Source organism: Cygnus olor, chromosome Z (genome assembly GCF_009769625.2).
Source record: "Cygnus olor isolate bCygOlo1 chromosome Z, bCygOlo1.pri.v2, whole genome shotgun sequence".
Taxonomy (NCBI): Eukaryota; Metazoa; Chordata; class Aves; order Anseriformes; family Anatidae; genus Cygnus; species Cygnus olor.
The window spans coordinates 81,054,004-81,080,172 of NC_049198.1; the positions used below are offsets into that span (position 1 = coordinate 81,054,004).

The 26,169-nt window shown below is 42.7% G+C and overlaps 1 protein-coding gene across 3 annotated transcripts in view; it reads left to right on the plus strand.

Annotated features, from left to right (window-relative positions):
* Positions 1-7,701: 7,701 nt before the first annotated feature.
* Positions 7,702-26,169, plus strand: part of ZCCHC7 (zinc finger CCHC-type containing 7) — a 116,376-nt gene continuing 97,908 nt past the window's right edge. Inside the window, exons 1-4 of one of the 3 annotated variants that reach the window (XM_040540841.1) lie at positions 7,702-7,779; positions 8,454-8,493; positions 11,100-11,227; positions 14,191-14,901. In XM_040540841.1, coding sequence (XP_040396775.1) covers positions 14,208-14,901 — 694 coding nt within the window. In that variant the 5' untranslated portion in view covers positions 7,702-7,779; positions 8,454-8,493; positions 11,100-11,227; positions 14,191-14,207. The remainder of the gene's footprint in view (positions 7,780-8,453; positions 8,494-11,099; positions 11,228-14,190; positions 14,902-26,169) is intronic. The other 2 variants (XM_040540840.1, XM_040540842.1) reach the window with 2 other exon arrangements.

Sequence of the window (26,169 nt, forward strand, 5' to 3'; positions counted from 1 at the left end):
TGCAAGCCCTGGTGTTCTGCGAATGGCAGAGATTCTGCGGTGCTGACAGTGCTGCATGTGCCAGGCAGATAGAGGTCCCATGTGAGTTCCACAAAGAGCGTCAGCTCTCCATTACAGGAGAATTTTTATTTTTTCTTTTTTCCCTGAAAATGCTGAGCATTCTTATTTGCTTGTATTGGGAGATAGGCAGAACACCATTGCAATTATTTTGTTCATTCAGTGAGAAAATTAGGATGATTTAGGAAAGGAAATATTTTCTCTCAGAAGATTCAATATGTTGTGAAAGTGATTCTGTCCTCCAGAAACCAATGTCCACACAACTGCACTAAGGAACATCCAGCACTTGGTTTTGGAGCACGGGTATTTATTTGCACTGCCAGAGAAAGTAGGTGGGCATGGTGTGAAGCACAGAGGAGAGAACACGCATGGGTCATGACAGTTCATAGCATCCCTTGGTGCCTAACCTGCTTGCCCATCTCTCCACAGATAAACTATGCTGCTACCCATACTCAGCACTTCCTTTCCTTTTTTCCTCTGTCCTCCTCTGCTTCCCAGTTGCTTTCCATTCCCAGTTCTCCCCGGTCCTCTGCCCCTCCACCCCCTCTCACTCTGGCTTCTCCCTTTTGTCAGCCCTTGTGGGTTCTGCCTGACTTCGCTGAGCCCCTCCTCCCCCCGGTCCATGTGCCCCCACATGCTCTCTGGTCCTCCACTAACTAGCACAGATGAAACTGTAATTAACAAGCCATGAGGCACTGTAGAGCTAGCTCCAAGGAGCTAAATAATTACAGTCCCTCCCCTCTCCCGCTGTTCTGTTTGAAACAGCAAAGTGAAGCACTGGGAAGAGGAGGAGCAGACCAGGTGGTGGGTGGGAATTTAATTAACTTCTGAAGTGCTCCTGTTCCTGCTGCACTCAGATGAGGATGATGATGGGCTACAGATCAGGAAGTTGCACAGGTCCAAATGCAACGTCATGACAAACTTCCACGTGGGCTGCACCCAAGAGGCCCAATCCAGTCACACGTGGAACCGTGCAGACTTTTTATACTGTCCTGAAGACCTCTTACGTGGGATCCCACCAGGGCAGGCCACGGAATACCCTGTCAGGGTTCAACATCTGTGATTTTCACTCCATTTCAGTGCAAAGTCTTTTGAACATGATATTTCTGTGCTCTGTGCAATGCATCTTTCTGTTGCTGGAGTCAGCAGACTGGAGGCAAGGTGTGAAAATAGTAGCAATAGCAACAGCAGACATCTGTGACCTCTTTCCTCTCATTTGTTAGTTGTTCTTTTTTTTCTTGTTTTCCTCCTCTTTCCTCTTCCTCCCATCTTCCTTGCTGAGTGTTTTCTGAACCATTTAAATCCTTCTGCAGCTCCAGCTACCACCAGATTTTGTGACAGGCCCATGCAGACTCTGCTGGCTGCTCCCGCATGGCCCAGTGAAATGCTCCCACCTCTGAAGCAAGTCCATGTTTGAACATCAGGGGGGATGACTGGTTCACCACCTCAAAGTGTACGTATTTTACTGGACAGACAAAAATGGAGTTCACAGGTCCATCCAACACAAATCAATCAATCAATCAAACAAACAAACAAACAAACACCAGTTGCATCTGCTGGATGAAAACAGCATGGTTGTCAGGAAACAGCATATGCTGGGTCACAAACAACTTCCCTCAGCACAGGTAACCAGAAACAAATACACCCCTTCACATTCAGTGAGTTCAGGTAAAAGAAACATTCATTAGATTTGCAAAATTAAGCTCTTAAAAAACAGGATGTGATTGCCTGTGCACTTTTAACTTGACCTCTTTGCATGGCTGCTTTCTTCATTTGCACTCTCACATTTTTCTGGACTGGACGAAACCTTGCAAAAAGATTTTTAACACGGCCAAGGCTCATGTAACTTTCTTCAGCAATGCTCTTGGACAGGCCAACTCTTTCTATCTGTGACAAAGGAATTTCATATCAAGAAGCAGTTCTCGGGGGCCAGGTCACTTCACAGGACTGATGTCTAGCAAAGTTACAAGCAACAGAAAACAGCATCCTAACATGAACACCTTAAAAATGCGTAGCTTTATTGAGTCTAATTCTGGATTCCTTCATGCTGTTTCCTACAGCACTTGGAAATATAGTTTTGAAAGAAATAAATGAAAATAATCATTTGTTTCCTCAGGGTCTATTTTGGCAGCTCTCTGCTCCAGTGGCAGAACACTTCAGGCTACCCGGGAGGTTACAAGGAGTGTAGAGGCTGAAGGTGCAGAGGTGTCGTGGTCTCCGGTGAGCAAGCAGCGAGGCTTGCACAAAGCCGCTTGCACAATGCTGCACATGCTTGGGTGCCACCTACTGGCATTTGAACTGTACATTGCCAGTTTACACGTGGAAATTTTCCCTTTTTCCCTCTTCCTTTTTAAGCACAAAAAGCTTGTGGTGTAATAACAACCAGATTCCTGCAGTCTGGGAGACTCAGGGGGACCTGAAGTGTCTCCAAGCAATTGGAAATGCTGCAAATTCTTCTCTGACACCAGCACTGATTTCCTCTGGAATGCCTCATTTGTGCTTTCTTGGAGTGTGCAGCCACTTGGCCACTCACTGAAGGACAGGCAGGTGGGAGGGGAAGGAGGGTGCATGGGTGCAGGTGTGTAAGGCAGCATTGCAGGGTTTAGAGAATGGCTGCTCCCTTTCCTGTGTATCCAGTGACTTCTGGGAGAGTCCAGGCAAATCACAGCAGGAAGACAGTAAAACACCACCACTCCCTGCTGCAGGACAGTGTCGAGGATGCCAGCAGCCTGGAAAGCACAGCACTGCCATTTCAGAAGATGCCTTGAGCAAGCAATCAGGTACAGCAGACCATTTCATATAGGAGGGTGACAGGGTTGTTTTCAAACCTGACATCCTCTGAAGCTTTGCAGCCCCTTTCTGGGTTGTAGGGAGATGTTTCCTTCTACCTGTAGCAGCTTTGAAAGCTTCAGGTTGTGGGTTCTGGAAGTGGAGGAAAAGGGGAGAGAAGCCCTGTGAGAAGGCCCAGCAGAATGCTGAGCACAGATGTCTCACAGCATCAGCAACTAGATGAAAAGGGAATGCCACCACTGTTCTTCTGGTTGTCTGTGAGTGTCAGAGCCTGAACCTTTGTGTCCTCTCATCTGTTGTGTGAGCAAGTGCCTGGCACACGAAAGTGGATGGGCTGTTCGGGGGAGGAAGTGAGAAATTTGGACTGGGCTCAGGTGCAATGTAGGTGGAGTCTGTCATTAATCCTGAGAAACAGCACCCCTAAACAACAGTAGAGGCAGGCCTCGTTTTGCGTGAGAGAGAGAAATGGGTGAAAATGCCAGTGCCTGAGGATCACACATAAACTCCACTGCATTTAATGCAAGCAACTCCATCTGCTTCTCTGCAACAGCAATGCACCCTGTGGCACATCTGTACAACAGAGCCATGTCACTTCCCAACCAAAAGCACTTCACATACTATGACCTACAAGCACTGATGAGGGCTGTTTCTTCAAGGAAAAATAAATGACATGAAGGCAAACACGTGGCCTTGCTTTTCTCATAATATATGAAGGCTAAACCAGAAGTTTAGTGCTACACAAACGACTGTGCTTCCATGCTCTTCTACAGCAGTGACTGTTTTCAAGTTAAGCTCAGTGAAAGCCATTCAGGCTGGATGACCACACCTGCACTTTTGCTGGACTAGAGAAGCTGTGCTGCTTGAGCTGGAAAAGACAGTGAGTCCCACTGAGTGAGGCTAACAGCAAATGCTATTCACATGCATTTGGTGGAAAAAATCATACCAGCTTCCTCGTGTCTCTACACCAACGCAAACTGGTGCAATATAAGCCATACCAAGACTTGTCTTCAAGTGTCCAGCACAAGGTAGTCATATACAGGTGCATATGGCCCAGATGGGTTTCAGTGACCTGATAGGGAGAAGAACTGGTTACTGGTAGGCTAATTGAAGAGGCTGCCCTTCAGAAAGGCTGTGTACTGATGCTGCCAGCTCCCTCGGTGTCCCCAGGGCAGCTGTGCCCCACTGTAGGACGGTGGAGTCCACGCAGCCACACAGGGTGTGTCAGAAGCAGCCACTAACTTTCCACAGTGACAGGCCCCAAAAGAAACTTCCTTTTGAGGTCAAATATAGCAAGAACAATTTCTTGCAAACACGAAATGCCATGGTAGTCAGTGCTAGACCCAAATTCTCTAACCTTTCTGTTTCTCTTTCTAGAAATACGTAATTTTGCTTCCTGGAAATAATCTGAGAAGTTACCTGACCAAGGACCTTTCTGCAAACAAACATTGTTTTATTATATTATTTTAATATAATAATATAGTATTAGACACTGGCCAATCAGTCAGTGCCCACACCAGTGCCACAGCCAGGACCAGGGCAGCCAAGGGGCTGCTCCAGCCCGGACATCAGGCATCTCCTTGGGGACGGGACAAGGCTGGGCCAGGACATCAGGATAAGCCTGGTGAGGGGGGGTTGGGTCAGACACAGCCCCAGGACAGTAAAATCTATTAGTGCCCTTTGGGCCTTGACAGTTGCATAATATTTTCCAAGTCTATTTCATCCTTTAACCATATTAACAGACATAGTTTTACGATGATTAATTAAATGATACATTTAAGAAGGTTTTGTAATACTCAGAGGCAGTAAAACAGTCATTGTTTTGAAGGGTGTCATGATTAGATTGTATTTCTACAATCTACAGTAACCTGTTGCATGTATCAGGTGCCACAGTTGTGTTTCTAACTTTCCAGGGTCTGCTGACTTGCAGCTCGAAGAAAAAACCTTCATACTTGCAGGTCATTTTCTGTTATTTTTCTTCTTTATTGACCTTAAAGCTTAGATGATCAGAGAATCAGATCATTTTGCCCTTCAGGAGGCACTTTTCCAGCCAGCACATGTATGCCTTTACTAATGTTCCCAGGGGCAAAATGCAGGCTGTAATTACATGCCAGTAATGTTGAAAACAGAGTACAAGAAGTGTATTAAGAAAGCCCCTAAAGTCTTCCAGGCCTATAAAAAATGAAAAGAGAAACAAAAGCTCCATGCTCAGCAGATGCAGAAACGCACACGCCAGCTTGTGCATGCCAGCCACCTGCTGGGGTCAGCAGTGCCTGCCCCTACCCAAGCCTACGCGTGGCTCTCAGGGGCTCCAGGATGGAGGAAATGCTCTGCAGCCATAGGGATGACCAAACCCCGCCCAGCAGCCCAGCACCAGATCCAGCTGAGGGCTAATCTCTCCCTACACCCACGTTCTCCTTGCTGCTCTCTTTTCCCATTTCTAGGATGCCCTGCACAGTGACAACTGGAAAACAAGTCTTCTGAGGAGTGGCTGAGGGAACTGGGGCTGTTTAGTCTGGAGAAGAGGAGGCTCAGGGCAGACCTTATTGTTCTCCACAGCTAGCTGAAAGGAAGCTGTGGGGAGCTGGGGGTGACCCTCTTCTCAGAGGTAACTAGTGATTGGACTAGAGGGAATGGCCTCAAATTGTACAAGGGGAGGTTTAGGTTGGAAATTGGGAGGCATTTCTTCTCAGAACAAGTAGTCAGGCATTGGAACGGGTTGCCCAGGGAGGTGGTGGAGTCACTGTCCCTGGGGGTGTTTCAGGAGAGATTGGACCTGGCGCTTAGGGACATGGTTTAGTGGGTGACATTGGTAGTAGGGGGATGGTTGGACTGGATGATCTTAGAGGTCTTTTCCAACCTGAATGATTCCATGATTCTATGAACTCGCTGCTACCTGCTGTGGCTAACTGTACCTGTTATACTAATGAAAGCAGAAGCATGCTGTGCAGGCTTAATGTAAGGCTTCCTTGCAATACTGAATTGCCCTCCTAGGTGAGGGTCTCTCCACTCGCTTTGTGTGTCTTTGCACAGAGACCCCAGCGCCAGCCAGAGGAGCCTGACCAAAGGTCGCAGGGGCTGTGCACAGTGCTGCGGCACCTGAGGGATGCAGTGTGTCCCTGCCGTGTGGGTCGGGATTGTCCCCCTCTGCTCTGCTCTTGTGAGACCCCACCTGGAGCCCTGCGCTCAGCTCTGGGGCCCCCAGCACAAGGAGGACAGGGAAGTATTACAAGTCCAGAGGAGGGCCACAGAGATGACAAAGGGCTGGAGCACCTCTCCTATAAAGACAGGCTGAGGGAGTTGGGGTTGTTCATCCTAGAGAAGAGAAGGCCCTGGGGAGACCTTATAACAACTTTCCAATACCTAAAGGGGGCTACAGGAAGGCTGGGGAGGGACTCCTTGTCAGGGGGTGTAGGGACAGGACAAGGGGTAATGGCTTTAAACTAAAAAAGGGTAAATTTAGAGTAGGTATAAGGAAGAAATTTTTCCCTCTGAAGGGGGTGAGGCAGTGGCACAGGTTGCCTAGAGAAACTGTGGCTGCCCTGTCCCTGGCAGTGCCCAAGGCCAGGCTGGATGGGCTGGGAGCAGCCTGGGCTGGTGGGAGGGTTGGGACTGGGTGGGCTTTAAGGTCCCTTCCAAACCAAACCATTCTGTGATTCTATAAAGTTGAGGCCACTGGTGCTGACTGTGGCTGCATGGGTGCTGTGCTTTCTGTCCATGTTGATGTTTATGGCTGTCAGCATGTACACGTCTTTGTCTACACACTGCGCGTGTGTCCTTAATGCATGACCACTGGGAAGACACGCTCAGCCCCATGCATGGTGGGCCCAGGGACATTACAGATCGCGTGGTGGCAGTGTTCAGAAGAAGGATAAACCAGGCCTGTCTAAAGTGAGACCAGAGCTCCTCAGCAGCATGCCCTCGCTGCCAGCACCGGCCATGCCCATGGTTACTGGGGGATCACGACAGGCTCATGGCCATTTGTCCTGGGCAACTGCGGTCTTTGCCCAGCTCGTGAGGTTGTGCTTTTCCAGTTACAGGTAACTGACCACCTGTGAGTTATTTCTGCCGGCCCCTGGTGTCTCTGCTGTCAACCTGTGCCTGTGTCTTTTCTGGAGTTTGGCGTTATCCCGTTCCCAAACCACAGCTAGCAAGGCCTGCTTCGCACAGCACAGCCTCTCAGCAAGGAGGCTTCCCTGCAACGCGGCACCCGGTGAAGATGAGCAGTTCTGGCCAACACCACTGCAACCTCTGTGGAAATAATTCAACTTAAAGCTGTAAGCACTATTTCTCATAGTAATGACAGAAATTTGGAAACGTAATTTCCCCTTTCCTAAGGAGGTTTGCTTTGCAGAGGAAAAGGATATAGGCAGCTACAGAAAAGTCCGCAGAGCACTGAGGAATTAGTTATCGTTTATGTGAAAATGACTTGCTCTTCCTTTCCACTGTAAGTACCTGAACTAGAAATCAAAACACAACAATAATAAAGTATATTGAAGTTTCTAGCAGATTCCGGATGGGTACCCGGGCATCACCGAGAGTTTCTGTAAGTGACCGTTGTTTCTGAAATGCACGTTTACAACAGGGGCAACTTTTGGGTCACACGTCAAGGTGTCAGTGCCTTAGAAGATTTTATTAACAGGCATTTTTATGGGTCTTCAGTAAGCCGCGTGGGGAGCCCTTCGGCCTGCACCCCTGGGAAGGCGAGTCCCGGCGGGGCGCTGCCCGTGAGCCGCACGCGCGAGGCGCAGCACCTGCCTCTCCCCCCGCCCCGCCCCTCAACGCCGGGTCCGCGGCGGCGGCGGCTCGGCGACGGGCGGGGCCTCGGGCCTCGGGGCGGGGCCTCGGGGCGGGGGGCGGGGCCGGAAGCACGCGGCCGGCGGGCGGGGCGCGGCGCCTCCACTTCCGGCTCGTCGCGTCCCGGTGCGGCCGGCAGTGAGTACCCGAGCGGCCCCAGCCCCACCCCGGCACCCCCGGCCCCGCGCCCCCGGCGGGCCCCGCCCGGGCCCTGCGCGGCGAGGTGCGGGCGGAGCCGTGCCGTGCCGTGTCGCGCCGCGCCGCCGGTGCCCCCCGGCGGACTCAGGCCGCCTGTCCCGTGCCGCCCCGTGCCGGTGTCCCGCGGGGCGCAGAGGGGCCGAGCGCTGCCCCGGGCGGTGCCCGCGCCCTGCCTTCGGAGCCGCCGTGCCGCGCGGCCGTGCCCGCCGCCCCCGCCGTGTCCCCGCTCGGCCCTGGCCTGGCGGCAGCCGGGCACCGGTCGCGCCGGTGCCGTGAGGGGCTGCCGTGCCCGCGGCGTGCCTCCCGAGCCTTCGGGGGCTCCGGGGGGGCGGGCCGGCACCTCCGCGCCGCCCGGGCCGCGCTGCTCGCCCGCGGCCGTGCGCCGGTGTGAGCCCTCCCCCGCGGCCCGGCCCGGTGCGTGCGAGCCGTGTCTTGTAGTGCGGCGCGGCCGTGTCAGCGCCGCCAGGTCGCGTGCGTCCCTGGGCCGGGGGAAGGCAGAGAGTTAACCTGGGGATGTTGGTGCAGTTACCCTGAGACACGGTTCTGAAAATGGTTGGAGGGAAACCTCTACCAGAAGGCTTGGTGTAAACTTTAAGTGTTTTGTAATTTTCCAGGTTTGGGATGTAGAAGATACACTCCTGTGATCTCCTGAAGGTATAGCTTGTCACTAGAATGACTTATTCTCCAAAGCCTTGGTCTCTCTTCTGGAATTATTTGTGCTATATTTAAACAAGTGACAGTAGGGAAACATACTGTCAAGCACAAGCCGACATCACAAGAATGCATTTTTTTATCTCAGCACTGAGCAATGTCAGTTACCCTCACAAGAAACTACTGACAAAGTTTACCTAAAAATAACCAATAGCAGGTGTAGCCATTAGATTAGCTTTTTTTGATGCTCTCTGCCTTTCCGTTGCCTATTTGTAACTCAAGCAACAGGTACTCTCAGCCCTTCTCAGGGTTTACGTTAAGAAAATTGTTGTAGATGGCTGCCACAGAATTTAGGTGGATACAGCTGCTTTGAAACGTTTTGCTGTGACTACATTCTTGCTCTACATTGAGCGTGTCCTTTGAGGGAGCTTCTCTGGGTGTCCAAAGGCTGCGCGTGTCACTTCAGGTGACAAAACAAAACCATTTCTCACCTGCTTTGAGTGCACCTTGGTTATTCCGTTATGCCCAGACAAGAACTGCACAGTGTTCAGTACAGAGACACAATACAGGTGAAGGAAAAAAAGTCTCCTGACGTGCTCTGATGATAACCATATGTTGTTAGATTGTTATTTTTCAAGATGTTTAGATTTGACAATCGCATAACTTTGTAGGGTAGCAAGAGGAACAAAGATGTGATTTCCATTTTGCTGTTGCTAATAATTTTGATCACTTACATCAAATGAAGAAGAGGTGTGCTACTTCTATACCACTTATAGCCATTGAAATGAAAGATTTCATTTAACTGTATCTGAACATTTAAGTTCTTTAGCAATTTCATGTCAGTTGTACGTGCCATATCTTAACAGTCTGAAGTACTACTCAGTTTACATATCAGAAATACGGCTAAATAGAAAATGGAAAACAAAGGTCCAGTCTATATGAAACTATACAGACTGTTGATGTCTGCTACCGTTCTGATGTCCGAACTTCTCTTCTGGTAGATACATGTGAGTTTAGGATGTTTTTGGTAATTTCCTTGAAAGGTTTTCTTTTCCATTTTTATCATCATTCCTGTCTGTAACAGGGAGGCTGATTATAGACATATGCCATATCTTTGCTCCCTAGGTGAGGAAATAATACATTTGTTGCTGTATTTTCAACACGGCCTTTGTCATAGAAATGTTGGATTTGATAGTACTGCAAAGATTAAGCAGAGAGCAAGTAAAATAAGGAGATACTGGAATTCACTGATGGTGTTTGATGGGGATAGTGCGCTTGTCTGAAAAGCTGTTTTTACAACACCAAAGGATGACATTCTTCTTTTAGTGATTTTAGTTATTTGTTTGCTTCTAAAAAGTCTTGATATTTGAAGTTAAGCAGAATGTGTATTTGAAATGACAAGAGGAAAAGAGAAGAAAGTTACTGTGTGAGCTGTGAAAGTTTGCTGGAGTTGAAGTAAGAGTAGCGAAAGGAATTAAGCAGATGAGAGGAGATGGTAGGGAGACACAAGGCAGGTGAAGCATCAGTGGCATGGGAAGGTCTGGCGCGGGCATCTTGCTGGCACACAATCAAAGCACCTTCTGTGCTCATGTTACGGCTCAATGTTCCAAACTGCTTTGAAACTTTGGCTGAGGAAGTAGTTTCCTGCATGCAACTTTAAAGTTGCTTTGGGGCTTCTGATTAACTTGCTTGTGCTCCTTCTCCCTGCCTGCAAGTCACCATCAGCATTTCCTTTCTGACTGTGGCTGTACAGCTGCCAACTTTTGTTACTTTACAAAGTGAGGATTCTTGTTTGTTAGTTTGTTTGTTTTAATGAGCTAAACAGAAAGTGCTGGAAAGCAGTCTTTGCAAATGTTTCAGGAAAATGCCCCCTGCCTCCCAGGTATTTCCAGGTACAGCCATACAGAGTTTTGTTCAGGGATGGTTAAAAGAAATTCAGATATCTGTGGTTTTCTTGTGTTTGGGTTTTGTTTTTTGTTTGGTTTTGGTTTTTACATTGGTAGCCCTTTACTTGAAGTTCTGACTTAAGGCCTACCACAGGGGCAGTCAGACACCTCTGAGGAAAGCTCTGCAGTGTGTTCAGGTAGCAGTAGGATTTTTGTTGATGAAGGGGTGGGGTTCTCCTGTGGCACAGGGCTGGAAGTTGATTTTTTTGTTTGTTTGCTTTGTTTTTAAAAATTATGGCAGTCCAGTTTGAAAGAATGATGTGTTAGTGTGTTTTGCTCTCCGCAGTTTGTATTAACTATAACATTAGCTACCCCGTGTGGGATTAATTTATGTGGATTAATTTATTTTTTTTAACATTCAGACGTCAGGGATGTCTTTGTTATAGTCTAGCTGGCAGCAGAAATGTTTAGACTATTGTCCATTGTAAGTAAAAGACTGCTTTATTTTGACATTCTGATAAACATCAAAACTTTCTGTCGAGCTCCTTTTCTGTTTCCTGGAGGCAGTGTTTGTCTGCTTGGATTATGCTTGAGACATATTTCTCATGCTGTGGTGAAGTGGTAGGGCACAGCTGTCGTCAGAATCCTACAACAGTGAAAGGTAGAAGTAGGTATCTTCACACCATTTTCTGATGCTGATATTTGACGTTTCTCATTTCTCAGTGGCCTGATGCACGTGCTGAGTGAGCAAGACAAAGGTCCCTTCATTGTTCCAATTCCTGCATGGATCTGAGAGGAAGAGGAGCCATCAACTGGTCCAAATTTCTGTAGTCTAGAGAGGATAGATCACAGTAAGTGTAGTGCAGTGCTGCCTCCTCTTACTCTTGTCTCCATTATGAAGTGTTTATAAGTCAGATACATGGGTGTTCTTCGACACTTCAGATCCAAAAGTCTTGTTCAGATGTGTTCTTTCAGCTATGCCATGTGGGTACTTACCTTGTGTAACTTTATCCAGCAGGTGACAGGAGTAGAAGCAAAAAGTGTTTGAATTAAGTTGTCTTTTTGAGTATCACTAAAATTGCAGTGTGTTTCATGGGGATTCTTTGATTTCCTGCATTACTGAAAGTCTTTTTTCTCACTTCCTCTAATTGCTAATTACTGTTGTAACTTTGCTTGATTAGAGCTGGATCTTCTTTTGCTCTTGTCGTGTGTACTGGAGCAGGTCTAGCCCTATTTGAAAGGGTGATCCCACATAACAATGAGAGGGTAGGGTTCTGGTGCTGTTTGGATGTGATCTCAGCAAGTGATCACCACAGTGACTTCCTTAGCTGTGCAAGTGAGATTGAAGAATGTATGCTGATCTACTTGAAGTCCAAGCAGAAGAGGGGAGAACACATGGGTTTTCCATAAGAATTGTATTTTCCTGCTTTTGCAGCAGTGTCTTGTTTATGTTTGTGGAAAAAAATGTGTTTCTCTTCACTTTGACTTCCAATGTAACAAAAATACAGATGAATACAAATCTATCAGAGGGACTCCTGTGACATGTTCACTGAAAGCTGCAATAATAAGAGCCTTTAGGTTCTTTGAATAAAGTCATCATGCAAATTACTTAAGTCTGGGACTAGCAAATCTAAGTTTTTATACTTTTATGTCTGTACACGTACAGACAATAAGCATCCAGAAAACTTAATAACATTCCACTTCAACAACCATAAAATTGATCTCTGTCTGGCAGTTTTTCATGCCTACAAAAGCTGGTTGGCTTCTGTAGGACTATATATAACACAGAAAGATAGACTTTCCAGAGAAATTATTTTGTTTCTTCTTAATGTGTGATGTGGGCATGTAAATGAAATTATGAAGCCCATGAGTTAGACAAAGTAACTTCAGAATACCTTCAAATGTTAGGACTGGCTCATCAGTATGTAGTGAACTCTTTATTTATAAATACTCGCAGTTTGGTTAGGATCAGAGAATAGATGAAGTCGGAAGGAACTTCTTGAGATTATCTAGTCCAACTGCCTTGACTCAAAGCTGCGTAACCTGGAGCAGTTTGCTCAGGGCAATGTCCAGATGGGTTTTGAATTTAGTGTGGAGTGAATTTAGGGTGGAGACTCCACAGCCTTTGTGGGCAACAGTTAAAAAGTTTTCTCATATATTTCAGTGGAATCTCCTGTATTTTAAATTGTGCCCATTGTCTCTTATCATGTTGTTGGACACTACTTGGAAGAATCTGGGTTGGTCTTCTTTAGTCTTCCATCAGGTCCTTATGCACATTAATAAGACCCTCTGAGCCTTCCATTCTCCAGCGTGAACAGTCCCAGCTCTAACAGCCTCTCCTTGTGTGACAGATTCTTCTGTCCCTTAATCATCTTAGTTGCTATACTCACGGCAACATGTCCTTATTTTTCTGTTATGGGAGAGCCCAGAGCTGTACACAGGACTCCAGATATGGTCTTGTGAGTGCTGAGTAGAGCGGAAGGATCACAGCATCATTGAATATCTCAAGTTGGAAGGGAGCCACAAGGATCATTGAGTCCAGCCCCCGTCTCTACACAAGACCACCCAGAAATCACCTCCCTCCACTTGCTGTTGACATTCTTCAAGAGCCCAGCATGCTGTTTGTCACAAAAGTGTTTTGACTCATGGTCAACTTATTCCACTCTCTAGTCCTTTTCTGCCATCTTGTTTTTGCAGTTGGCCCCAAGACTCTATCCTTCCCAGGTGCCTGACTTTATATTTACCTTTGTTGAACTTCATGAGGATCCTCTCTTCCCATTTCTCCAGCACACTGAGGTAGCCCTGAGTGACAGTACAACCATCTGCTGCACTCCTCACAGTTTTGCATCATCTGAAAACTTGCTGAGGGTGCGCTTTGTCCATCATTCAGCTCTTACAGCTTATATTTTTAACAAGTGGTTAACAAGAAAGGGGAAGTTGGGCCTTAATCCTAGATCCACCAGAGAGGCCAATAAAAGTTGCAGGTAACTGTTGCACAGCTGGGAGGAGTATAGAGATGTGGCTAATGTTGAGCTGGGCAGATACTGTTTGCAGGTGTGCCTTCCTCATGTCTAAGTGCATTGTAGCTGCATCTTTGTGGCATCATAACTCAGCTTGTAAGTCCTGATAGGACCATGTGACTTGTTAGTTTGATGACTGCAGATTTATATACTCACCTTTATTATACCTCTTTTTTTTTTTTTTGCTACCTTCAGACTTGAGCTTGTTCAGAATATATGTGTGTGCTTCTGTACCATCACACTAATAATTCTTGTCCTAGGGTTAAATAATGAAGTGCCAGGTCAGGTGACCTTGCAGCCCAGAGGTAGATATGTTTCAAGTTACTTCTTTGAAATACCACTGAGTGTTGCTTCCCTGTTCTTTCAGGGAGCATGCGTATATAAGACATTATTTAGTAATACGGTTTGCAAAGTATGCGGCATTAATACTGGTTGGTGGGACAATCAAGACTTACACTCATTTGTCTCCCGATCCACACAGGAACCTTGTTTTTGAACCAAGGATAGAGAGGAGATTTGGTGCCTGAGAGTTTCCACAGCTTTCAGAAGCCAAAGTGGTTGAGGTTAATGTATTTGGTAAGGTTAAACAAAATGCACCCTTAAGTAGCTTCTGCTGTTAATTGTTTTGAGCATTGATTCATGTAGCTGTTAAGTCTGCTCAGTCTTCCGTATTGCAGAGCAGTATGACTGACCCTAGCAATTTCAGAAAGACCAAAGTTGTCATTTGAAACATATTTTGGGATATACATTCATGAGCATACTAATATAACCTTTCATGTTTTTTGTGGATACAGACTATTCGTTTTCCAGAATGTTTTATGGATATGAAGACACAGATGACAGTGAAGTGTATGAAGATGATCTTTATCATGAGGAGTCATCCAGTGAGCAGAGTGTCGATAGTGAGGTGGAATTTCATCTCTACAGCCAGATCCACTATTCCCAAAATCTTGGTGAAATCAGCACAGTGGAAGTGATTGAAGAAGCTGATGTTGCAGGGGTCGAAGGTCAGAGTTCAGCTCTAACCGAGACGCTGCATGAAGACAAGGACGTCATTGAATTGCCCAACTATGATGTTCAGGTTTCCGATGGCTCTGAGGTCATTGTCTTGTCTGATACACCAGATGAAGAGAGTGTTTACAAAAGCAAGGCAAAGAAGTCAACAAGCTCTCTAGCTCAAGGTAAAGTACACACCCATCTAGGATCTTCCATACCAAATCATGCCACAGCTGCTGAATGTGATACCCTGTATCCTGCTGGATCAGACACAGAAATCCCAAGGCAAAGGAAAAGTGCTAGGGGAAAGCTTACCTCAGTCAGTTCTGTTGGAACTCATGCCATCCAAGAGGTGATGGTAATAGATGATAGCTCAAATGAGGAGGAGGACAGCATGATATCTGAAAGTGATGATGTCGAGAGTTGGATGCTTTTGGGATGCAGTGCAGATGACAAAGATGAAGATATAATTTTGAACCTTGAAGGCTGTGGAACTCCAGTCAACGAAGGTTAGTACTTTTTTTTAATCACTTGTTTGATGTTCTGTATGCGAAGGGATTTGTCTGCAGTGATACTGATCTTTGAAAAAAGATGTTGCAAAATGTTCTAATGCTTTTAAAGAAAGATAAACAGAAATCAAATTGGAGTGTGCAATGACGGAAAACAACCATGATGAAGGAAGTAGGCACTGATACCTTCATTATTTCAGTAGCGTCATGTGTAAGTGTGCTTTGTAAGGTGCTGTGAAAACAGCATTTTTTTGGTAGAAATTTAGAAGCAATATCAGTGATCCTTGTTGTGAACTTTCAAATGTTACTGTATATTTTGTAGTTCTAATAGTGTAGAAAGTTTGTGTGTGGTGTGAGATAAAAAGGAAATAAAATGATTTATTGTAAACGAAGTAAGTAAACAGTTTATTCTAAAACAAAAGAAAAACACAAAAAGACATAAAATTGCATAGCAACAAGAAGTTTGAAGAAAAATACTGCAGGGCAGGAAAATAAGTAGTGCTTACAACCCAGAAAGCAGAGTTATTCCTCTTTTTGTCTGATGAGATTTCTGTCCATCTGACCCCTGTCTGCCTTGCCTCATTGCCCCTCAGTTGTGGGGAAACAAAAGCTTTTCAAGTATATGCTGTATGCTGCTAGACTGAAGAAATTACAACTGAAGAAGGGGATAAACTGTAACAGGAGGTGGGAAGGAATGAAAGGGAAGACCTAAACTGATTCTTCCTTCCCAAGAAGCAAGCAGATCACATAACCAGTCCTTTGAAAGTCCAGGGCAATTTGGGCTGTTTCTCTAAAATTTACCGCAGCTTCTTATGTGGATTCTGTGTTGGATAATTCAGAGAGATTCACAACCACTAAGATTAACATCTAACATTTTGGTATTTTGTAAAATATTTTTCTAAGTTACTATAGAAAATGAGTAAATGCAGTGGCTAATACAACAAATTTTAGATGCGTGTTTGTAATAGTCACTTGTGTGGTTCTTAGAACATCGTTAGTATATTTCAATTTTTCCAAGAAATAGATACCCTTAGTTGCACCAGCAACTAAAAATTCTTGTTCGACAATCATCTATGCTTTTTTCTTGTCCACCAGTTTTCTGAAGCACAAAGATCGTTTCCAGAAATAGCATCCCCTGACAGTCAAAAACACTATCTGAAGAAATGCTTATTCAGCAGTAAGACTAACCAGATAAGCTGCAGCAGTGGGGACCTCAGCTAGATTTTCTTTCATGTTTTTATATGTATATATATATAAATGTGTATCAGAATTTTATTCGAAGCATGTGTAAATGAGGAGAAATTAAATGTTCTGTTGTGCTAGTCTGTAGGTTGATACTAGTAAAGTTTTTTGTCAGAATGGCTCTATAAATAATGGTGTTGATCATATGTCGGTACTAACCTGTTTGAGAAGGGAAATTGAGAAATTATTTCTTCTTTTCTGCTAAAATGTGTTTCTTGCCTGTAAACATTTAATAACTTTTCTCTTAGAGTTTTTCTCGTGTATGGTTTTGCATAGTTATCCTAGTGTGCTGCTAAATAGACCGTAGTGCGTACTCAATCTCGGATGGTTGATTAATGAGCTTCAGAGATTTAAGAAATGCCTTCCATGTTCCCAGTGCAGTGCCAGAAGAGTGGCAGAACATACAGTTACCATGCCAGAACCCCAGACAGCCACATTACATTTATAATGCATGTAACTTTTTCTCCCTAAAAATCTTTTTGAATGATTCTAATATGCATTTACTAAGAATTGTCTCAAAGTTGCTATATTTCATTTATATATTTCTTTTTATATTTTTGTATTGCTCAAAACTAAAGCTAATTGGTTTACGTTTGTGTTTTTTTAAATTACTCTACCTGTTTGGGATCAAATGTTTGGGGCCATTTGTTGACTGCTGTAATAGAAATGCAGTTTGTATATAGCATAGTTACTGCATTTTCTGGTTAGCTTATATTTTTCTCATTACTACTAGGCAGGCAAATGACTTGGAGTCAGGCTTCTTTTACTCAGTTTAGCCTGTGTATTTCCTTGGTTCGCATACCAAAATTGCTGATGGTAGCACTGAAGATTACCCAAAGAAAAAGAAGACAGAAAAATGTTTAAACAGTGTTTGAGACTTTAAGCATATTTTATAATTGTATATATAAATTTTGGAAACGTTGTGCAATTAGTTTATTGGAATGACTATGCTTACTATGTATAATGTGAACATTTGTGGTTTCATTCTTTGTGATGTTCTAACAAAGGTGTGCCGGTGCTAACTTGAGGGAGGCTTTTGAAGATCAATATGCAAGGTTAATATCAGGAGACAGTTTTGCTAAGTTATGGCATGCTTTTATAACAAATGTAGTAATATGTTTCCTGTTCATGTTCTTAGTTTTGACAATAAGCAATCCAAATTCAAAGCAGATAATGGAAGGAGAATTATCCTGTGCTATTTGAACTTGTCATAATCTTCAGAATTAGAATTGTTTCATTTAATTTAGGAGATGTAAATATTTTTTGAGGTGCTTGGATTGGAAATCATAGTCACACAAGTAGCTTATAAATATTACTGTTCTTCACATACTCTGATTTTTATTCTCAAAGCAGCTTCAGAACTTCTTCACGACCCCTTCTTGCATCTTGCCTCACATCAGTGATGGCGTTACCAACAGTAACCTCATGCTTGGAGGTTTGAGGCATGCAGAACTTTTATCAGCCACAGAGGGCAGCTTGGTAACAAGGTCTGGTTTTATGCACACATCTTTGTTTTCATTTAAACTTTATACTTTCTACATATGTTTTACTTTGCAGAAAGTCTTAATGTTTGCATGTTGCTTCTGATTTTGACCAAGTTAATGCTGACATGTTTAAACCCGTGTGAAGTGCCCAGAACAGAGTGGCTCTGGTGCTGAGCCCTGGCATAAGTACACAGTCTGAGGTGTGAAAGATACTGTGGAGCTGAACTCCAGCCTCATCCCAAGTTTCTCAACTGTGTCTGAAATTTCAGTGAATGCTATTCAAGTAGCTCCAGTGCAGAAAAGTTTCATTCAGCTGTTCTGTTTCCAACATACACAGTGATGGGGATGTAAAGACAGGTTTGAAATATCTGTGTTGTATGTATTTGTATACCTAATGAAAAGCTGCAACAGCATCAAAATAGCTTTAGGGAACAAGAGCTATAAATCTTAATGTAAAGTAATGGTAATGTGGTTATCAAACTTTACACAGCATCATCTCTCAAATTTTACAGGCTGTAAAGGATTTCTTTGCTGAAACTTAAACATAAAAAACTTAAAACCAAAGAAAGAAAGTAATTTAAAAATATTTATTCGCAAATTATTCTCTCAAAGATATTCTCTGATAATTCATTTGAATTATTTTGAGATGTATTCACAGTTCTATTTTCAGGGTTTTTGAAGAACAAGACCAAATATTTAGGTGACTACACGGTATGTAAATCACTATTTTGAGAACTGTTGTATCCATACAGATGGGGTGTGGAATGTAGCGACTGCTGAAACCTTGCCTTTTACCTTCTCTGTAGAAAATGCATATGGCCATGTGAATGGGACAGATCTCCCGTGGTAGCGTTGTGGCATAGGTAGTGTCCAGTTTGCTTCATATTAAAAAAGGAACTGAAATGTGAACAATTCTCAGACTATGAGAGTAGCCACTGGTGTCAGTTTGTTTTCCTGTCTGAGTACCTGCAACAGAGATGCTGAGGGTCCACCACAGTCAGAAGTAACTGCTTGAGGAGAGGAGTTAAGCCTATCTGCATATTCTCTTTATCTCCCTACTTATTACTTTCCTGTCTTGCTCTAGTCTAACAGCCTTGTTATATTTAAAATTCTTTATAAACAACTAACATGGTTTCTCAATTCCTCCAACAGATAAGTCTTCTCCCTATGTAGCATTGTAGCTTCAGTCACCTTCTGCTGTAACAGAAAGAGATGGTCTTTTGCTTTGGCAAAGTGAGCACTGGTTCCTTGATTGTAACTTGAGATTCAACTGACCTTTTTTGTCTTCTGTTAATATTTTGAAAGTTCTGGCTGGTCCACAAACAGTGCTGTTAAAATCAGATGAAAACTTTTCCTCTCCTTTCTGCCCTTTTTCCTTTTTAAAAGGCTTTATATGCTTTTCACAATTTTATTTTTGCTCATCTAGTACCATGGTAACCAAAACTGTATTTGTCCCCGTATTTCTGTGAAATGCAACTTTTTGTCATGCATCTGCTCTTTTCTCAGCAAATGTATCTCATTTCCAACCCTTTATTATTTAAGATATGAAGATGGGTGCTAGCTTTTTTTTTTTTTCATATGGAGAAATACCAGGGGGCAGGAGCAAGGTACTTAGTGTGTCTGTAGTGATTTGGGTCTATCTTACTCTGACTGTATTTTTCTGAGTTGAGATTACATGCAGTTTGGAAGTGAAGGGAACACTCCAATTACACACACCAGACCAACTTCAAAGACAGCAACTTCACTCCTGACTTACTTCTTGCACCCACCTGGTCATCTCTGTATGTTTCCTTGTATAACGTTGAGAAAAGTACACGCTGCTGCTGCTGTTTGCTTTGCAAAAAGGGCCCTCCCTTCTTAATTGTGCACTTTAAAAATGGTAGTTCAGCAAATTTAGGTCTTGACTTTGATCATCCTGGAGTCCACAGGAAAGTGTACAAATTATACCAAATGAACGGAGTTAATTTTTAGTTTAGGAAAGTTTCCAGGTCTTTGAAGGAGGGTTCTCCCCTCATAGTTCTTTTCTGCATTTTGCACTAAGAGTATATATTATAAGAATGTTAATTCCTGTAGCTGGAAGTCTTTCATCCCTTCCTTCATTAAAAGCTTTTTTTTTTTAAAAAAAAAACAAACATTTCTTCTTCCATGTATAGCTGCAGTCCTTATCTCTGCTTTTTGTTTTTCTTTTCTTTTTCCTCCCCCTTATGGCATTTGGAAAAAACTACAGCACAAACGTCTGGCCACTAAGGGGTACAGAAAACAAGTTACTTTTTCGTGTTTTATCCTTCACCCACCCTTTACAGTACCTTTCTTGGAGAGGAGGGGCTAACTCTTTAGCACTCTGTGCTATGCAAATTTGTGGATTGTAGTTCATATGGTTGTTTTTGAAACCAAAGTGTTTGTAAAACTCTATAGAAAAACTCTTACGGGCTTCTAGAGAGGGAATGTTTTCTTCTCTGCTCTGATTTTTTTTTTTTATTAACACCATAGGCTTTCAAAAGAGCGTAATACTGCATAACACTAAAGGCTGCTCTTATAAGTAACAAACACTGGACACCACTTCTTAGTACAGAGCATTGTGGTCAGATGCTCTTTGTGGTCATTGGTCAGCAGATTGAAAACTTCGTTAGAAACTCTGGAGCTTTATTAGCAGCTTTGGCCGTTTTAAAATAATATCTTGAGGCATTGGCACAATATGAGACAGTTTGACTGATGCGCATGTGTCCTGCATGGCAGAGATGCTGCCTGGGGACCCAGCACATGGTGGTACTTCTCTTCCAGCAGCTGCTCTCAGACTAGGTGTCTGACTCAAGTCTTTATTCATGTATTGTACCCGTTTAATTTGAACACACCAGCACTGGGACAAAAAAGGGACTCTGTGCTACGGGTAACATTCTGTGCATTTATTCCAGTATTTTATTTTGTGACTACATAAATGCTTTACTTCATATAGTTTAGCTTTGGTGAGAAGTGAAGGACGGAAGACTAAGAACAGAAAGTACAAAAGTCTGCTGAAGTTTATAGGTTGTGGTTTTAATCTGTTTATCAAATCTGTCAATATATGAAGCAATATATGTGTTTTCTGACAGATTGACATCTAGCATATGGTAAAATACAAGTTTTTTCAGCTTCTCTGTTGAAAGTAGTTACAAAAAGGAAAGAGTAACTAAGGAATATATTATTTTATTTGGGGCGTGGAATTTTATATCTAATTTTGCTCCTACTGTCTTGTAAAACTGTCCTGTACAAAAGGAAGTCATGACCATAAAATAAAGCACAAGCTAGTGTTTCCAAAGCAGTTTTTTCATCTTTCCATTTTCCATCCCTTTCCATCGTGTTTACTGGGTCTGGAAATCTTTCTCAGCACTGATTTTTCTCCATGGTAATAAAATCTCTCATTTAGTCAATGAAACTGTAAAAATGAAATTATTATTTTTATTTTTTTAATGGAGCCTGAACACTTAGTGAATGAAACCATAAAAAAAAAAAAGGACATCTAAATAATAATAACAAAAAAGAATTTGGAATGCTTTTATTTTAGTCCTTCCCTACAAAGTAATGTAAGGAGGACTTTTTCATTCATCAGCTTCAACTGAGCAACTGCTGCTTATGAAGTCAAAATGGAAATAGGAATCTCAGATTAATTTAGCTTATTCTTTTATCTTTATCAGCCATGCTCAAAACAGAAATATCCTTTGTTTGCTATCAGTGTTTTAAGTGTTTTCTTCTAGATGTGTGACTATTCTTTTTCTTTTTTTTTTTTTTTACCTCTGCATGGTACTACAGAGAGTATTAAAAAATTATACCGCATCTGTACTTTTTTCTCTCTGCTGTTATTCAAATCCCTTAGTGTATTTTTAAACAGGAAAAAAAAAGTGTAAGCTTATTTCAGAAGTGACAAAAATGTATGGTAAATTATGCTTTTTTCTTTAATTTCCCTTTGGCAACAAGTTTTGAACATTTGACCTTTGCAACATATAGTATGGTTTTGTGCTAGAATCTTGATATATATAAGACCAACTTACTTTTTAAAAAATTTTAATATTGTTAGGCCATATAAAAACTTCTTAAAGAGCCATGGTTTCCTGCATTTTTGGATGCCCAAGCTGTGGAATTGGTATGTGAAATGTCAGCAAAAGTTGCTTTCAAAATTAAAAATTATGTTTTGGTGAAAATTGGCTAAGCAATTAAAATATTTTCATTAATAATACCTAACTCTGTGCTGCATGTCTTAACAGCAGTAAGACTCGTTAGTGTGGCTCGTGTACAAATTCCAATGACAGGAAGAAGAGAAGTAAGAGTTTATTTCTTGGTAATTACATGTGCTTCTTTTGTAAACTGCATGCTGACTTAGTCTTTTCTTGAGAGTTCTAGGCTTGCTAGGTGCTGTAGTTCAGTAGCCGTGGGCCGTGTTAACGTCTGCTCCGCTTCCCATTTTTAAGGGTTCACTGCAGCCCTGAGTAAGATTTGAACGCCACCTCAAGCAGACAGTCTTCTCAGTGGAGAGACTTTAGCCACCAAAGACTAGGCAGTTGGAGGGGATCATCTGACAGAAAACAAAGCACCCCATGTCTCAATGAGAAATTTTCATTCGAAAACAGCCTATCGTGAGTCTTATTTTTCTCAGCGGCGAGAAGCAGTTGGCGCACTGAGTGCGAGCACGAGCATGCTTCCCTCCCCTTGCAGCGTGGCTCCACCTGGACTTAGATCTGCTGGCTGCCGCGGCATGCCACGTCCCTGCCAGGACAGCCTGCATCGCTGGGTCCTCAGGAGGTTTCTGAACCCGATGGAAAGCATGGAAGTCCATCGTCTTCCTCTTGAGGTTGCGTGTGCCTATGCTGGTGGTATTGCAAAGATGCCTTTTGCCGTGGCAGCGCTGCCTGTGTATAAAGTCTTGTGTTTCCTCCCATATGAAGTTATAGGCATGCAGTGACAGTTTGTGACTACATGCTTGTTTTCACTAAATAGGATAAGTGTACAGAATTGTGCTAGATCACACCGGCTGAATTTAACATTGATGTCACCAAATTCAGTTTTTGTTTGTGTGCTCAAGTATTACTAAAATCCTTTATGAACTTGCTTTCTTCAGAACTGGGCCCCACTGAATGCGGAGGCTTTTTGTGTGGTTTGGGGGGTTTTCTTCTCGCTTTTGTTTGCTAGAACCTTAACATAACTTAAATGTAGTAGGAGTTCTTTGTGCATGAGTTACTGTAACAGAATGCACCCTGAAGCTGTAATAAGCAGTGGGAATCCACCTACAGTTTGGAAGATACAGCACATGCATATGGATGTTTTGATGAAAGAGAAAAACTTAATCTTCTTTACCATGTAATATCGATACACGCGAATCTCTTGATTATTTTAAAAAAAATAATAAAACTAATAATGTTCCTTTGTAAATCTGTAAATGTCTAGATTAAGTACACCTGCAACTTTAGCAGGCCCTTTTATCTGTACAGATTTCTCTGCCTATTGTGGACCTTAGCTGTAATTTAAATTTCCCATGGCTTTGGATTGCTGACTAGGTTTTCTGCAAGAGTGCCCATGCTTACATGGTCATATATTCTCGGTGACTTTTTCACTTTTTTTCCCCTCTCTCTCTTTTTTTTTTTCTGTTCTGTTGATTGTTATAAGGGTGTTTTGTTTTGTTTTGTTTTGTTTTCCCCGTTCTGTCATCAGTTTGATCTTTCTTCCTTGTCCCTATTTGTTTGAATTTCTTACAGGTGGGGAAAAACCCTCGTATTGCAATTGAGCTTTTGGAGACAGCTGGGGAATTGATTCAGTCCTTTTAAAGGAGAAGTTTAAAATTGTTAAGTAATTGAAAAATGCAAGTAATTCAGAGGTAATGAACAATATACCGAAGATATAGGACTGAAGGATTTACAAAGGGAAAAAGTGAAGTTTGAGTTGGCCTATGGTGGGATGTAAAGCATGCAAATATGGGCATAGAATAAGCACGGGGGGGGGAAAAAAAGGTTTATATTGATGAATTTTTAAAACGATAAAATCTAAAGATTGGTAGAAGAAATAAAATGGTTAAATGCTAATGGTTTATTGTGTGTCTTCCTGTTTATAGAAACACGTAGTGAAAGTAGGTTTGGGCTTCAAAGCTGTGGGCAAAATTGATGTTCATGGGAGTTTATAAGGGGGCAAAGATTTAATTTTGTGAGCCCTTTGACAATAATTGGCATGTTTCTGGAGAGCGTGAGGTTTCTTTACTCAATCTGTGTCTTTCTGATATGAATGAGATTCACTGTGAAGGTCTAAACTGCAAGTGTGTTGAGCTACCATGTTGTTAAGATAGGCATACATGCTGAGTTCTAGATAATATTGTAGGTTTCTACTAAAAAGCAAGGAAAACTTGAACTTTGATACCATCATAATCACCATTAATTTTGTGACAGTTATATTCAGTGGTTCCTTTGTTTTTTAATCTGGAGGAGATGGGAAGTAAATTGTTAGGATATTGTATTTCTGTACTTTTGTGTCATTGTAGCACAAGCTAACTCATCCTGGGATGACTGTAATGCTTATCTTTATGCTCTGTTAATGTATATAACTGATATTTGGAGTATGCTTACAAATACTGTATTTTTTTTTTACTGTATTACATATGTAATGACACTCTTCCAACAACATTTACTAGGCAGGAATTGTGCATCCACAGACAAGGACTCTCTATATGCAGGTGCACATATTGTGTCACTCATCAGCAGTGAGCCGACAACCTGGTGTATTTTACCATGAATGCAGTCCTGAGCTTTCTTTCACTTTCTTAATTGGCTTCTTGTTTCCCCTCTCACAGTACTAAAACAGTTTCTGATCTCCAGGTGTAAATCGAAGTAACTCCTCAAATCTATACAGAAACTGCTTTTTTGATTTATTTTTTTTTTGACCAGACCCTGTCCAGTTGCCTGATGCTCAGTTTACTCAAAATATCCTGGGTTTCCCAGGAAACTTTCCACACTGAGTAATGTCTACTCTTCTGATGTGCCAGTGAAGTAGCAGAAGCCCTGTCTGTTTTAGAGAAGGTAGGAGAGGTGAGCTTGCCTGTCACCTCCGAGTGCTATGTTGAGAAGAGAAATTGCAGATGGAGAGTGTCTCAGAAGTTTTGTATGGACAGTCCACTGTTCCACTTCCATACTCAGTTTCCAGTTAAGAGTGTAATTTCTGATTAATATGCAAACTTTTTGCAGTTGCTGAATTTAACTTTAAGCTTTTTCCTTGTGTATGAATTTTTTTAGCACTGGGAATGTTCCAAGTCTGCAAGGCTGAGCCTTTTCTCATTTCTCACTTTGTATAGTGGTGTTTATTTTTGTTTTTCTTTTAATATCCTTCCTAATGGCTCTCTTTTTGCACTTTTGCAACAGTGCTAAGTGTCTTGAATATGTATTGGGATGTAAAGACATTGTTAGAAGTAAGAAAAAAACCGCATTGTCTATTTAGCTGGTCTTGTAGTGAGTATGGTGTTGTATGCCTTATGTTACAGGAACAGTAAAGCTATCACCACACATTATAGAAAATAATATGAAACATGCATTTCAAATGGTTGTAGAAATTGTTTTGTAACCAGCTTGGCGTTAATTCTGAGAATTACTGTTCTGTCCTTGTACAATATCAGGTTTGGTACTTTGTTGGTTTTCATCCTTTTGATTACTTTTGAAAAGTGTAGGTGATGGCAGACACTTGCAGACACTAAGAAAACCTCATTACATATGTCATGTCTTTGTGACAGACAAAATTATTCTTTGATGTGGACAGATTTAGTTGCACTTTGTTTTTGATCTTGTTGCATGGGCTGTTGTGGCATGCTTTTCTTCACTTGGAGTCCTGAAACATGAGAAACAACAAAGTCCTCGTCTGGCATGCTGAATAGTTTATAAATATTTCTCCATCAACTCCTTTAAAAAAAAAGTGCTCACACAAAAAACCCACCCCGGACAGCACCAGCAGAGTGAGAGGTGCAGCGGGGGTAGGAGGGGGGAACGGATGGGGATGGTGTGGGGGAAGAGAGAGAGAAAGACTGACTGCCAGATGCTTTTTTCGGTCTCTTTTTGAAACTGTGCATGGTGAGACACTATAGAGTTTTCTCTCCTATTTTAAAGCAGAGGCTGTGAAGCACTTGGTGCTCTACAGCCTCTGTGGTGACAGTAATTGCTTTAACATTGCACTTACTTCCCAGTCTAGATACTGCTGTGAAGGTAAGCCAGTAAACTGATAACCATGTATCTTGTACATTTAAAACTTGTGTTTCCAAGGTCTGGGGATTTCCCCCTCCCCCCCATAACAGCGGTGGGCTCAGAACAACTCTCATGAAATGCGGCTCTGCTGCTGTGTTCTGCGTAACTCAGATTCGGGATTGCCTAAAGTATTTCTATACGTATATGTAAAAACGTACACACATGTAAACATATATACGTCTTTATTTGTATGCATATTTATCGATTTGTATGTTAAGCTTCAGCTTTTCCATTTTCATTGTGTTCGTGTGGAATATCTGCTGTGTAACTTTAGAAAACCAAAGTGAAATAAGTCAGTAACT